Source organism: Heterodontus francisci, chromosome 30 (genome assembly GCF_036365525.1).
Source record: "Heterodontus francisci isolate sHetFra1 chromosome 30, sHetFra1.hap1, whole genome shotgun sequence".
NCBI lineage: Eukaryota > Metazoa > Chordata > Chondrichthyes > Heterodontiformes > Heterodontidae > Heterodontus > Heterodontus francisci.
Genome location: NC_090400.1, coordinates 46,161,460 through 46,176,421, shown reverse-complemented (window position 1 = coordinate 46,176,421; position 14,962 = coordinate 46,161,460). Strand labels below are relative to the sequence as shown.

Genomic DNA, 14,962 nt, shown 5'->3' with positions numbered 1-14,962 from the left:
TTGTTTGAATGTGAAGCATTTTTAATTTTTCAAACTAGTTTATTTGTTTTCTTCACCTGATAAAACATACTTGCAATGAACTATTTTAGGTTTTCTGTTTTTAGTGCAAAAGGGAAGGCATTTGATTTTTTTTGTGGATAGATACATATTTAATTGATACCACTTCATTAGGAATTAAGGAGAGTAATCTTGGATTCTGAAACTTCAATGAAACTTAGTTATATGTTCGCTCAACTAAGCTGGGAAACACTTGTTCCACCTCCTGTTTGTTTAGGCCCTTCATTGGAGGAGAAAATGTTTGCTTCCTGTGATCTCAGCACGCCTAAGAAGGCACACATTAAATTTAACCAGTCTCAGCCCTTGGCTGAAATTGGGTCTAAAGCCCCAGTCTCGACTCAGTTTCAGTCCAGTGCCAAGGCCTGTAACTGGGCCATCCAAACTGAAAGCCTCGATGGTGTCTTCACGGCAGACATGCCAAAGGATCCAGAGCCAGAGTCACCTGCCAAAGAGAGTGGTGAGCAAACTTGTTTTTTTTTTATTTTCTTCAATCGTTAATAACCAGGATTCTGCAAAATCAGGAAAAATATTTTTCTTTTAATTTTACTTTTCCAATTTTGTTAACCCATTATCATTCCCTCATCACCTTTTCTTATCACTTACTGTCTTTGTGATCTATTATAATTCACTCGTGTAGAATGACAGGCTTTTGTATCTCGGAGCTATTCCAAATTTTACTGGACTTTATTCAAGGAGCGCTGCTATTCTGATTCAGTAAGAATTCTGTGTAGATTAAACATTGCAATTCATGTTTAGTCTTTGCATGTACTCTAGTCAGTCAGATAGAGGAAAATAAATATCTATTGCAGTAAATGTCTTTCTAGTCACTATGATCATTTTATCAGTCAAGGCTTCACATTGAGCATCCATGTAAGATGTTCCTGACTTTGCTGAGTATTGGTATATTAATACTGATACTCTAGACACCAGGGGCAGATGCCAGTAGTATTACTTTACAGTTAAAATCCTTGAGGTTCATATTTATTTTTGATTAATGATTGATTTCAAGATTTTAAATTAAATTATTTTCTGTAGTTCTTTGCATTTCTGTTCTTTGGCTGCAAAGTCTTTTGATTGTAATTAGCAAATATTTGTGGAATCATCTTGTGGATGTTTTAAGATAGGAAGATGTGTGCCTTCTGGGAGCTTTAGATGCCGGAGTGTTTCAGGAGAAGCTTCTATGTATAATTTTTATTTAATTTAGTTTAGTTTAGTTTAGAGATACAGCACTGAAACAGGCCCTTCGGCCCACCGAGTCTGTGCCGACCATCAAGCACCCATTTATACTAATCCTACACTAATTCCTACCTGTCCCTATATTTCCCTACCACCTACCTATACTAGGGGCAATTTATAATGGCCAATTTACCTATCAACCTGCAAGTTTTTGGCATGTGGGAGGAAACCGGAGCACCCGGAGGAAACCACGCAGACACAGGGAGAACTTGCAAACTCCACACAGGCAGTACCCAGAATTGAACCCGGGTCGCTGGAGCTGTGAGGCTGCGGTGCTAACCACTGCGCCACTGTGCCGCCCCTATTGTAGCTGTATCTTTTGCTGCGTCCCCTCTCATAAAAATCCCCTTTGTTCATTTTTTTCAATTGATTCCAAAGGATATTTAAATAAATTATATCGATGAATTAAACATAATAAGTATCATTATCATCTAATTTTTGTCATTTCATAGAATTCAATACACCCCACTAAGATTATTCTGTTCAGTATACCACTATTCATGTTTAAAGTAATGAGATTATCAAATTGCCACTCATTTTATGTGTATTAAACACTACGTTCTCATGCTTTCACATTACCATAAATCAGGTATTACTAGAAACCTTGCTAAAGCTTGAATTTCCTATTCATTAATGAAGGCTTGTCAGATTTTATTGATTTGGTATTTCTAAGTCTTTGTGAGGGATCCAAGATTACAAATTAAAAATGGTGCTGGTAGGTGTCACCAATAAAGGATCTGAATGGAGAACTTATATTCGTGTACATTGAAATCTAGCGATGCAAATAAATTACAGACCTGCATATTATGGGTACAAGTGTAAACAATTTCCTTTGAGCAGGCAGTGTAATGACTTCAAAAGCTGCAGTAGTTCGCAGTGTGTTGGGGCATAGTTTTGAGTCTTTTGCTCCTCATCTGTGGAGATGTACTGAACAGAGATCAGGTGTTTCCCAGAAGAAAAGGTAATTGTGGTGCCTCTTGTGCCTCCGAGTTGCTGGTGAAAGTGGAGGAGTTTTTGGAACAGATTCCTGTTTGAGCGTGGCCCATGGAGCATGGGGAAATCAAAAGAAATGTGTGGGGCGAAGAACCAAGGGTACCCTCAGAAAAACACACTGGGGCCCATTGCATAAAGCGACTGACTGAATTTCCTTGGAAAGTGATGACTCCTCTTTGAATTATTTCCTGAAATTTAAGCCCTGACACTTTCAATTTATTAGCCAATAGGGAAAGCAACTGATAAATGGAAAATGCTGCACTTTAATTTAACACGAATAAGGAAACAAATAAATATCTTAATTCCTTCGTTATCATCTAACTAATCACTTTGGACATTTTTCAGAAATTCTGCACTGGAGCTCAGCATATTGAGCGAACATGTCACATTGCTGCTTTCATTCGAAAGTATTTTCTGAGAGAAGAATTATATACAATGGCAGGCCATTTTATTTTCCTGTGTAATTGTTAATTTACTTTATTTCCTTAGGTGTAGGAGTGTATCCTACACAGGAAACACTTCAGCCGATGTTACCACCTTGGCTCTTCAATGACAGCCTTGTCCCAGGTATGATGTGCTTTGTACTTGTTTAAACCTGTTTCTGAAATTGATGGTTAAAGAGGTCATGTTGAAGTGGTCCATTTTTCACTGTTTTATAATGCTGTCAATTGGATTTCAATTACAGTTTCCATTCATGATCATTACATATTTAAACAATTCAGCTGGATACGGTGTTTGCTGTAAATTTTAGTTCTCCCTAGGCAAACTCATTTATAATTTATCCTGACAGAAATTTTCTATCTTTACTGTTTTTTCCTATTTTATAATTTACTCCTATTCCCCAGTATTCCTTCATTGTAGCATGGTAACAGTGATATAAATGAGCACTTGGTTGTTCGGGGTTGGGAGAGGGGTGGATTTCCAAATCTCACAACAGCAGGTCATGAGATATGAATGTTCGTTCTGGTTCAAATGCATTCCTGACTTGAAAACTTGCATTAAAATATTCCAACAGAACTCTACAAGAAAGTTCTTGAAGCCACTATTACCCCAGCGGGCATTGATACAGCAAAGCTTTACCCAATTCTTCTCTCATCGGGATTACCGAGAGAGATGCTGGGTCAGATATGGGCTTTTGCCAATCGAGCGACACCAGGCAAACTTACAAAAGAGGAACTCTACACAGTATTGGCTATGATAGCTATGTCGCAGGTACTGTAACATAGTTCATTTTTTAAAATCAATTAGTTTGCATGCAATTATTTGGATTTCTTTTTTCTAATTTTCAAATTAACAATTTATGTTACAGAATATTTGGATTTAAGATGTACCAGATGATTGTTGAATGCTTTCTGTTTTCAAATTTAGTATTGAGCATGTTAGATAGTTGGAAGTGTCTGAGTTAGTAATGTGATTGAGGTGTTCAGATGGAGCTTGAGCAGCTCATAACTGATACGTAGCACCTTGCCACAGATTATTGGTTTGAAATTGTCCAAAGACAATTTATTTTTTGAACACGAGCAAAATACTGCGGATGGTGGAAATCTGAGATGCGGGAAATGCTCAGCAGGTCTGGCATCATCTGTGGAGAGAGAAACAATTAACGTTTCAGGACGATGTCGATCGGGAGTACTTGGAGATGTAGCAGTTTTTAAGCAAGGCAGGGAAAGAGTGGGGCTGGTAGGTGGAAAGGAAACAACAAAAGTGAAGATCTGCGATAGGATGGATGACAGGAGAGATTAAGTGACAAAAGGGATGATGGTGCAAGGCAAAAAGATGATGGGACAAGTAAAGAAACAAAAGATGTGACTAGAGGAGGTGTAAATGGGAAACCAGAATTATCACCAACACCTGCTGTCCAGAAAAAAAATATGGGGGCAGACATATATGTGTTATGAAATTCATGGATATGGTTTTATCCCCCTGCTACACACTCCCCCAACCTTTATGGATCACAATTTTCAATGATATTTAAACTTTATTACTAAACATGCAACTTTTTAAAATCTGTGATTGCTAGTCTTTGAAAAGTGTTGGATTACAATCAATCATCAGCAACAGCCTTGCAATACTTGTTCATGACTGTGAATAATTAACAATGGAATTACTGACACAGGATTGCCATCATGATTGACAATCCTATTGTAAACAAAGGACATAATGCCCATTCGTTATATAATATATTATGTTTGGTAATCAACTGAATGTAATTGAAAGCTTCAGAAGTCTGAGTTGATTATAAGGTAGCACAGCATTTAAACTGGAATATTGTGGAAAAGTTTGTCCATTGTGATTTTAGTTCTGCATTTTACTAATCAGTGCTTTTTTTTTTTTCCAGAGAGGCATTCCTGCACTGAATCTTGAAAATCTCAACCAGTTTCCATCTGCTCCTATTCCTACATTAAGTGGGACCCCGATATCTTTGCCTACTTCAATGCCACAGCAATCTATGATATCGCTGCCAACTGGTACAACTGTATCTATATCTGTTCAGCCTGTGGTAGGAATGAACCGTCCTGTACCAGTGGGTGGCAGTGCAACCCAAGTTTCCAGTGGTTTTGTGGCGTCTTTCCCTGTCAGTCAGGTAACTACACGTATTATTCTAATGCAGCCATTTTTAGTTCAGCAAGTACAATACATTAGTAACTAAACCAAATAATAATTCTGAAATTGAGAGCTAGTTAAGAAAGTATTTTAAATTATTAACCAAAACAAGAAATAGTACTGAGATTATCACCTGTGACTTCCTGTTACCACGGTCTTAACCATAAATATACCTCGGGGCATCTTGCCTGCACTCGGTGTTCCAACAGGAGAGCAATCATCTTTGTAATCCAGTGCACCAGAGATAATAAATAGAAATGAGAATGGAATTTTAAAAACGTTGAACATTAAAATCACTCAGCTGACTCAAAAGCCAGAAAGGCAACCTACAAAAATAATGAAGAACAAGAAAAGATAGGAATTCGAAACAGCCATTCAGCCATTGTCTGATTGAACACTGAGAAGATTTTTTTTCTTGGTGCTGATTCCTTATTTACTCGTTAGCATATTTCCAATAGACTCATGTATTGTCTTCTAATGCATGATGCTATGCAAGATAAATCACAGAGGGAACTCTGAAAACTAACTGGTAAATTCTGATAAATATTCATAAATCTATATCTCAGTCAGCAGTTTTTCATATCAACATGTTAATATCCATCCTGCTCTGAAGCGGATTGAATGCAGAACAGACAACGCAAAAATTTGAAATTACAGATGTTGAGCTCTGTGATCATCAACTGGCTTTAAAGACGATATGTTTGGGAGTTGGTGCTAAGGATGAACTGAACATTGTGGAAATTGTACCAGAAGACAACAGTGTGCCAGTTCCTATTGCTACACTACAGCTTTCCATCTTGCAAATGACTATAATCTCTGGCATTGAGCTGACTCCACCAGTTACCTTCAGATTGAAGAGTGAATCTGGGCCTGTGTACATAACTGGACAAAACATGGTCTTAGAGGATTACTGTGTCGGGGTACATTTCTCAACAGTCACTGGCACTGGGTACCTTACCCAAATTATCAGGTTCCAGTGTGAGCCCGGCCATTGAGCTATTTGCACCTGGGGTGTCGTTCATCACTGAGCCCAACCATGTCCTTGTCAGTGTCCACACAACATGCACTTTCCATTGGTGGGCAGTGATGAGGAGCTGGGGACACTGGTTAATTTTACCCTCTACTCTCCCCACTGGTGCATGTTTTGATTTACAATATATTTTTTAAATGTCCTTGTGTTTCCAGCTTTATTTTAGTTTTTTTGAGATGCTGTAACTGCCCATGGGTTCTGATTTGTTTTGGGAGACAATGATGGTCAAGCAGAAGAAATAACAGATGTAAGGTTATCACTGTGAGAAATGATCATCGATTAAATAAAAGTTTTGACGTTACCTTGTTCGAAAATAAAGAAATCAAAATTTACAAGTGTTAAAATTTTTGTTTAAAAATTAGCTGTATACTGAATACATTTTTCAATAGACACTAGATATTTTACGAAGCAGGTCTATTAAAAGCTGGCTTCTCATGAAAACTAATATTTGTAACTGTTAGTTAATGAGAATTGTCAAGCTTTCCCATAAAAGTCAGCAGAGAACCATTCAATCAAAAAAATTTACTGCTAAGTTACTCATACAGTCATTAAGGTTCTTCATACAGCTCGTTCGATATGTTGGTGTCTTTTATTTAAATCAAACATCTAACTTGTCTGGATATAAAGTAAAAATAAAAGGGCTGATTCCCTGGCACATCACCCATGGTGCTTCAGGGAAATGCAGGCTTTCTGCCAATCAGGGAATCAGCCATAAAAAGAAACAAGCTAGAAATGTTGAAATAAAAGCAGAAAATGCTGAGAATAAAAACTTAAAATGCTGGTTTATCAGTATTTGACAAGAGAAAAGACAGAGCAGAACCAACGTTAACCTGTTATCATTTCTCTTTGCAGATACTGTGTTTCAACCATTTTCTTGTTTTTCTTCTCAACACGCTGTAGTTTTGCACCATTCTAAGATTATTTTCATGGACATCAGTACTGCAGCTTCTTTAGTCTCTGTAATCTTGACTTTTAGTGAAATCTTGCAAAGACTAAATTACCTAATTCAATGTTGTTGTACATGAACACTTTACACATTACTTGTGATTATTATTTGTTTTACCTTTTAGCTAAAGCATATATGTGGGATGATTGTTACAGCGTGACTATTTGGGCACTATATGTCCAGTAAATGTAGTTGATATGCAAAAAAGGCGTGCTATTCAATGCAATAGCAATGACCTGAACAATAATTCCAAGTTTTAACATGTATAAGAACAAAACCTTCCCTTTATCCAGGCTGTAAAATCTGATGACGATGATTTCCAGGATTTTCAGGAGGCTCCTAAGTCTAACACAGCTGACGATTCATTCAAGGGGTTCAAGAGTGAAGCGTCTGGAAGCTTATCAAAGCCAGTGAGCTCACAGACCACAATCAGGTTTGAACTATTAGCATGTGATAGCTATCTGCATAGTTAGATCCAGCCAATTGATATTCCAGTTGCCGGTATTGGAAACCAGACAGCCTACCAGTGTAATAAAAGTGAAAGGTAGATGTAATAAATGACTTGGGTGACAGCAGTATACTTATTAACTGGATAGCTTATCAACAGGGCTGGCTAAAATGATATGATGCAGGACATCATTGCTATGCTGATTTCTTCATACTTTGACTCCTTAAAAAAAATTACACAAGAAGTCTGAATGGAGTCTTCGTTTCAGAATCCCAGCTCTAAATATAGTGAAATATATTGGTATAGTGTATTGGTAAAATAAGAGCTCAACAGACCAATGTTTGCTAATATTAATACCCTTTGTCAAAATGTATGAATTGGTCTGTTGTATTTGGGCAGGTGATATTTTCCCTCCAATAACTTAAGACTGGAGTTGAGAGTTAGATTTTAGCATTGAGCCAACAGATTTCACAATTGAATGAATGCCCTTTACTTGATGCCTTTTTGATCAAAGGGGGGATAAATTTATAATTGAATTAGTCATGAGTGCTGGTTCAAGTAAAATGCCAAACAGTTCCTGTTGGATCAAAAAGCAACTAGTAGGTTGGCGAATGGAATTTTAACTATGCTGATATGTCTGTGCTGACTGCTGAACAAAAATATATATCATTCATCATCCCAAAAAATATCTAAGATGCAGTAGGTATCTCAGATCCATCCATATGCTCTTTAATATCTTAGTTATTGCTAGAGAAGCCGAGTTATTTTAAGACTAAATTTTATTTGCCTCCCTTGCAAAGTTCAAATTACAGGGGAAAAGACTGATGTTGAGTAATAAAGTCTGTTAGTGTTCTCACATGAATGATTTTGCCGTAAAGCTGAGTCTCATGATCTTTGCCGTAAACTGGAGTATTGTGTCCATTTCTGGACACCAAACTTTAGGAAGGATGTGCAGGCTTTGAAGAGCATATGAATGATTTACTAGAATGGTTCCAAGGTTAGGGGATTACAGTTACATGGACAGACTGGAGAAGCTGGGGTTTCTCTCCTTAGAACAGAAAAGGTGAAGAGGAGAGAGGCGTTTAAAATCATGAAAGTTTAGATAGAGTAAATAAAGAGAAACTGTTTCCAATGATTGAAAGGTCGATAACCAGAGAACACAGACTTAAGGTAATTGTCAAAAGAGCCAGAGGCGACACAAGGATTTGGAATGCACTGCTTACAGTTTTTTTAAAATTCGTTCTTGGGATGTGAGCATTTATTGCCCATCCCTAATTGCCTTTGAACTTAATGGCTTGCTCGGCCATTTCAGAGGGCAGTTAAGAGTCACATGTAGGCCAGACCCAGTAAGGAAGGCAGATTGCCTCCCCTGAATGACATTAGCAAACCAGATGGGTTTTTATGATGATCTGGTAGTTTCATGATTATTGATGAGACTAGCATTTTATTCCTGATTTATTAATTAATTACATTTATATTCCCCCAGCTGCCTTGGAGGCATTTGAACCCATGTCTCTGGAGCATTTGTCCAGCCTTTGGATTACTAGCCCAGTAACATTATCACTATGCTACCATGGATACAGATTCATTAGTAGGCTTCAAAGGGGAATTGCATTAATACTTGAAGGAGAAATTGCAGGATTATCAGGAAAGAGCAGGGGAGTGAGTTTAAAGGATTGCTCTTTGCAGGAGCTGGCGCAGATTCATTAGGCTGAATGGCCTCCTTCTGTGCTGCAGTATTTGATGATTCTAAAACCGAAAGTGTTTCTGCCACTAGCTGTTTTTCTTGCCACACTTATCTAGTTGGTATAGTTTTTCTGATCCCAGCAGGGAAATAGTTTGCCTGCATAGTGAGAGATTGTTGCCCTTTTAATAAGCTGTCAAATTTGTTATCGAGGCATTTTTTTTTTAGTCTGCTCAAATGAGAGGATTCTTTACTTGAATGAACGGTTGCAACAAAACGACCTAATTACACTAAAATAAAAGCAAAATACTGCGGATGCTGGAAATCTGAAATAAAAACAAGAAATGCTGGAACCACTCAGCAGGTCTGGCAGCATCTGTGGAAAGAGAAGCAGAGTTAACATTTCGGGTCAGTGACCCTTCTTCGGAACTTCTTCAGTTCCGAAGAAGGGTCACTGACCCGAAACGTTAACTCTGCTTCTCTTTCCACAGATGCTGCCAGACCTGCTGAGTGGTTCCAGCATTTCTAGTTTTTATAACCTAATTACACTAGTTTGAAGGCAGCTCGGAGCATAGGTCGGACCTTGAACCAAGTCACAAGATTTTGCTTATAATTTATAGTTTTCTCTAGTTGCGAGAAGGAATGTTTGCACATGGTTTCTGCTGAGGGTCAAGATCAGAGGCTACACCACCACTAACTGTTCCAACAGCAGCAGGAACAGTATAGCCTTGCCCCTCCACAGGGGAGATAGGATGGATACTGAGATCCAGCTGGTAGAAGACAAGACCCCCAACACAGGACCTACAGGCAGAGGATCAGCTCTCTCAGTATGTCTGAGTACCAGTCCCTCAGAGGCTCAGGCTGGCATGGCAGGTCACTGCTGATATCTGCAGCCTCCTGGAATCTCTCCATCTGAGTGTAGCAGGTGGGCACACATTGCCAATAGCTGAGTAGGTGCCTGTCACTGGAGGGCCACCCATTCCCCACCCCTGGGTCTCTGCCTCTCGGCAAGTTGTGTGCTCTCCTCTGCAGGGAAAGAAAGCAGAGAGATGTAAATGCTCATAATGGCTTGTGTGCAGGTCAGGGAAGGATACCATTTGTGGAGGGTGACAGTGAGGTGAGGGTGCAGTAGGCTGAAGGTGAGTGTAGCTGCTCAGATAGGGATGTGAGGTGCCTGCAGGGAGAGGAATGAGTGGAACTGCAAGGTGTGTTGTTCTAATGCAGGAGAATGCTGGGCAAGTCAGAGTGTGAGGCTTGGCACCTGAAGGTGTTATGCCACTCACCTGTCATGCCCTCCTGAGGTGGTAGATCCTCTGTGTACTGTCTCCAGGTTGGAGGGAGAACACTTTTTGCCGCTAACTTCTTCAGCCACTTCCATCCATATCTGCTTGGGTGGAGAGGTTATCCTCTTCCTCCCATCCTTAGTAGAGCTCACCTCACTGCAGCTTCTCAGCAGGACCTCCAGGTAAGAATGAGAGACCTGGGGGGCAGCCTATCCATGTCCCCTCTCCATTCCTGTAGTTGTTGTAGCCTGAAAAATCCAAGTGCTGGTGAGCTTTTCTGATGCATGCTGTGGTCCCTTGAATTAGAAATTCTTCCTTTGACAGAATGATGCATCATCCTGCCCTCCCTCTGTCTTGGTTGGGGAGCCCGGAGGCAGGATGTTATTTGGTTGGCTTTAATAAAAAGCAGCTTCCGGATGTACTGTGCAGAGAGTCGGATTCCAAACCTGAAAATGGTCTCGCCATTGTGGCAGGGATGAAGGTGGTAAGGTTCTGCACTAAGTATTCAGAGTTCCTGAAACCTTCTCCTTTTTATATGGTTGATTTCACATATGCTGCTTTCTTCCCTGCATCTCTCCCACACCCAGTTTTCTCTCCGCCTCTCCTTAATGGTGGTGATTCGTGCTAGGATGGGATTCTAATTGGTGCCTCTCACTCAAATATCTTCAGTCAGGGAAAGGTGGAAGAGAAACTGAAGGCAATGGTAGCAGCCCCATTTCCACCCACGCTGAAAATTGAATGTTGAGAAACCTATGTGGGCCAATACACAGTACAAAGAAAAACCTTAGTGAAAATAAGTGATGGCCAGTTGGTGGGTGGCAATGTATTGTGCTCCTGCAGGTTTTTCTTGGCTTTAAAAAACATTTCATTGAGGTTAAGTACATGACTCACAAATGTTTAAAAATGACTACATTTAGGCTTTAATACTGTAGCATAAAATGAGTTGCAGGTTAATAGTTATCATTCTTCATTAAAATTCAAACCTTACAAAAGCTGTCTCTGGAATCAGAATAGAGTCATAAATGATGAATGAATATTCTTGGTAATGAGCTGAAAATTATCACAGCTTTATTAAGATACAATGTAAATGGGCACACATAGAATGTGTTAAGGAAGGATTTTAAGTTATTACCTTTGTTTCCTTATTATAAAAGGTGATCCATTGTAAATGGGTGGTAAAGATTTCTCTTCATCAAAGATAATGGTGTCAAATGGAAATTGAAAACCATTTATTGTTACTGTCATTGTGTTTTGATTTGATTTACCCAACATTTCTGAATCCTGATATGATTGCAATATTTAGCTACTTGCTCTTAACTGTTCAGTTTATTAAAGTTCTTAACTTGATGCTGTAAGAGGGTACTAATTCCCTGAGAGACCAAAAATCTGTATCTCAACCATAAATATATTCAACAATGGAGCATCCACAACCCTCTTTTTAAAGAATTCCAAAGATTCACAACCCTGTGAGTGAAGAAATTTCTGTTCATCGCGGTCCTAAATGGTCGAACCTTTATCCTGAGACTGTGTTGCCATGTTCTAGATTCTCCAGCCAGGGAACAACCTCTCAGTGTCTACCCATTTATGTTCCTTCAGAATCTTGTATGTTTCAATGGGATTGCCTCTAATTCTTCTAAACTCCAGAGAGTATAGGCCCAGTTTACTCATCATCTCATCATAAGAAAACCCTCTTAACCCAGGAACCAACCTAGTGAAAATTTGTTGTCCCACCTCCAATGCAAATGTATCCTTCCTGAGACATGGAGACCAAAAGTGCACATAGTACTCCAGGTGTGATCTCCCCAAAGCCCTGTACAATTGTTGCAAGACTTCCTTGATCTTGTACTCCAGTCCTCTTGCAATTAAGGCCAGCATGCCATTTGCCTTCCTAATTGCTTGCTGTACCTGCATGCTAATTTTCTGTGTTCCTTGTACAAAAGTACCCAAGTCTGTCTGCACATCCACATTTAGAAGTTTCACGCCTTTTGCAAAATCTTCTGCTTTTCTATTCTTGCTGCCATACATGAATATGAAGATCTCATTTTCTGAAAGGAAAATGCAATCTAAGTTATGAAGTCAAATTCTAAAACAGTTATTGTAGTTTACAACAATTGATTCAATTCAGAATGGATGGTCTTTCTTTGTTCCTACTGAGAGGATTTTTAAAATCTCACAGTCCGTGGTAGGATTTGTGCTCCTCTTGTACTGAAACAACAATCATAAATGGCTTAACAAAGCATTACTTGTGAGAAAATAGTTTTCACAGTTCAATAGGTAATTATGGGCAGTAGAATACACCACTACGCACTGATGTCACAAAGTGTGGACTACACCCTGGCTGTGAAAAATCACTGGATTGGCATCTGAGGTTTTTAGGGTGGTGTTCCTCTCATTCTGACATGAATACCTTCTGTCATTGTTTTTCTTTTTACTGAAAGTCATATAGAGACTTATATTTTACTTTAGTTCTTTGCCTCTTGACAACCTTCCTCCTTCAGAGGGCAATAAAATAAATGTTTTTGGGGATGCAAAGTTTGTAGAAGTGCAAGTGGGCCTGCTATAATGTTTTACTGCATTTGAAAGGACACTTGGTCAATTCTGCAAGCAGGATTATAGGACTTAGCTGGAGTGTCTTATTTGTTTTGTTTGTAACATTGACAATTGCCTGTAATTATAACTGCAGGATAAACTACTTACTTGCAGTTCTTCAGGCATGCATTTATGAACAGTTGTGTTTGGGATAATTTTGTGGGTAATTGAATTCTCTCTCTTTCAGTGCACATACATTACTGACTCCAATTTCAGGAACCTCTGCATCCTCTTCAGTGGACAAATATGCAGTCTTTAAAGACTTGACAGAAGACAAGCCTACAGAAAGTTCATCATTTGCAGGTACGGTGGACTGCCTTCTGACACTGTCTACGTTTTACTCCAAAGTTGAGCATTTAAAAATTGTAATGAATGGAATTCTTCTCTCCTTATAACTAACTGTAGATACAAGCAAGGCAGCCTGCATGTCCCAATTGTTAGCATTTTCTAAATTCCTGGATGGATTAGATTATGATCTGCATCAAATTTCTTCAAAGAAAAAATAAATATGCTTTTATAAGTGTGATGTTATTTGCTTAGTAATTCCAGAATGCTATTTCAAACTAATGAAATCAGCCTGTCAGGAAATGCCAATAAAATGTTGTACAAAAAAAGAGATATTTTATTTTTGTTCTTCCTCATAGTATACTTTACTGAACTTGTTCTATTACTAGACTTTATATTTTCTGAGAAGATCCTGTTGATCGTTGTTTCCTCCCCTTCTGCTGCGTACACTTCATACATTATTCAATGCTTCAGGTCACTGCTTCTGCTCCCAAACCACTACCAGCTATCAGATGGCATGTGAGAGGTACCTTTCCAATAAGAAATAAAAGAAGGAAAGAACTTGAATTTTTATAACACCTTTCACGACCTCATGATGTCCTCAAGCACTTCATAGCCAACAGGGCCTGTTTTTTTGAAGTGTGGGCACTGAGTTAGGGAAACTTGACAACCACTAAGCACAACAAGGTCCCACAAACAGCAGTGAGATAAATTACCATATAATTTTTTTTTTGGTGTTCTTGACTGAGGGGTAAATATTGATCAAGACACCAGGAGAACTCCCCTGTTTTGGATAGTTAAATTGGATTTTTTAATATCCATCTGAGAGGATGAATGGAACCTAGATTTAATGTCTCATCCAAAACATAGCACCTCCAATAGTGCGAGTACTCCCTCAGTACAGTGCTGAAGTGTAAGCACAGATTGAGTTTGGATCCCGAGTAGGGCTTGAACCCATGAATGACCTTCACGGAGTCAGCCATGGTTCAGTTGGTAGCACACTCGCCTCTGAGGAAGAAGGTTGTGGGTTTAAGTCCCACTCCAGGACTTGAGCACAAAAATGAAGGCTGACATTCCCAGTGCAGTACTGAGGGAGTGCTGCACTGTCAGAGGTGCCATCCTTCAGACGAGACGTTAAACCTCTCTGTCCTCTCAGATGGACTTAAAAGATCCTATGTCATTATTTGGAAGAAGAGCAGGGGATCCTGGTCATCACAAAAATAGATTATCTAGTCATTATCATATTGCTGTTTGTGGGAGCTTGCTGTACTCAAATTGGCTGCTGCATTTCCTACATTACAAAGTGATTACATTTCAAAAATACTTCATTGGCTGAAAGCTATTTGAAATGTCCAGTGGTTGTGAAAGGCGGTTATTTCAATGCAGGTCATTTTTGTGACTCAGAGGCAAAAGTGCAACTTCTAAGCCAAGGCTGACTCCCAATATTCTTCAACCCAGAACTTTCACTGGTAGGGAGACATCTGTGGTGCCTTAACATGTGATTTTTGTTTATGCATTTGTACTCAAGTAGAGGGATATTAGCACTGGGATATGGAGCAGCTTGCCTTTCAGGTACTCAGTATCATCATTTGCAAGCACCAATGTGAGCTGCCTGCATGACATAACTGTGCAACACAAAAACAAAGTTCCCAAGAATATTTTGATGAGGAGGCAAAAGTGTGAAATTTTCAGATTAATGCTGCACTATAAACTGAGTCTGTAGTACTTCAGCTAAGGAAATTTTTTGCACTGGATTGTTATTTTAGCACATTTTTGTTAAAGAAATAAGATGAGAAGATATCAGGTT

General features: G+C 39.0%; 1 protein-coding gene across 8 annotated transcripts in view; it reads left to right on the top strand.

Moving 5' to 3' along the window:
* Positions 1-14,962, top strand: part of synrg (synergin, gamma) — a 98,690-nt gene that overhangs the window by 24,448 nt on the left and 59,280 nt on the right. For 5 of the 8 annotated variants that reach the window (XR_010968768.1, XM_068010483.1, XM_068010480.1 and 2 more), the window contains 6 exons: positions 275-514; positions 2,776-2,853; positions 3,302-3,498; positions 4,625-4,870; positions 7,160-7,299; positions 13,058-13,173. Coding sequence is in view for 7 of the 8 variants with exons in the window: in XM_068010483.1 (XP_067866584.1) it covers positions 275-514; positions 2,776-2,853; positions 3,302-3,498; positions 4,625-4,870; positions 7,160-7,299; positions 13,058-13,173 (1,017 nt within the window). In the remaining variant the exon portion in view is untranslated. The remainder of the gene's footprint in view (positions 1-274; positions 515-2,775; positions 2,854-3,301; positions 3,499-4,624; positions 4,871-7,159; positions 7,300-13,057; positions 13,174-14,962) is intronic. The other 3 variants (XM_068010485.1, XM_068010484.1, XM_068010482.1) reach the window with 1 other exon arrangement.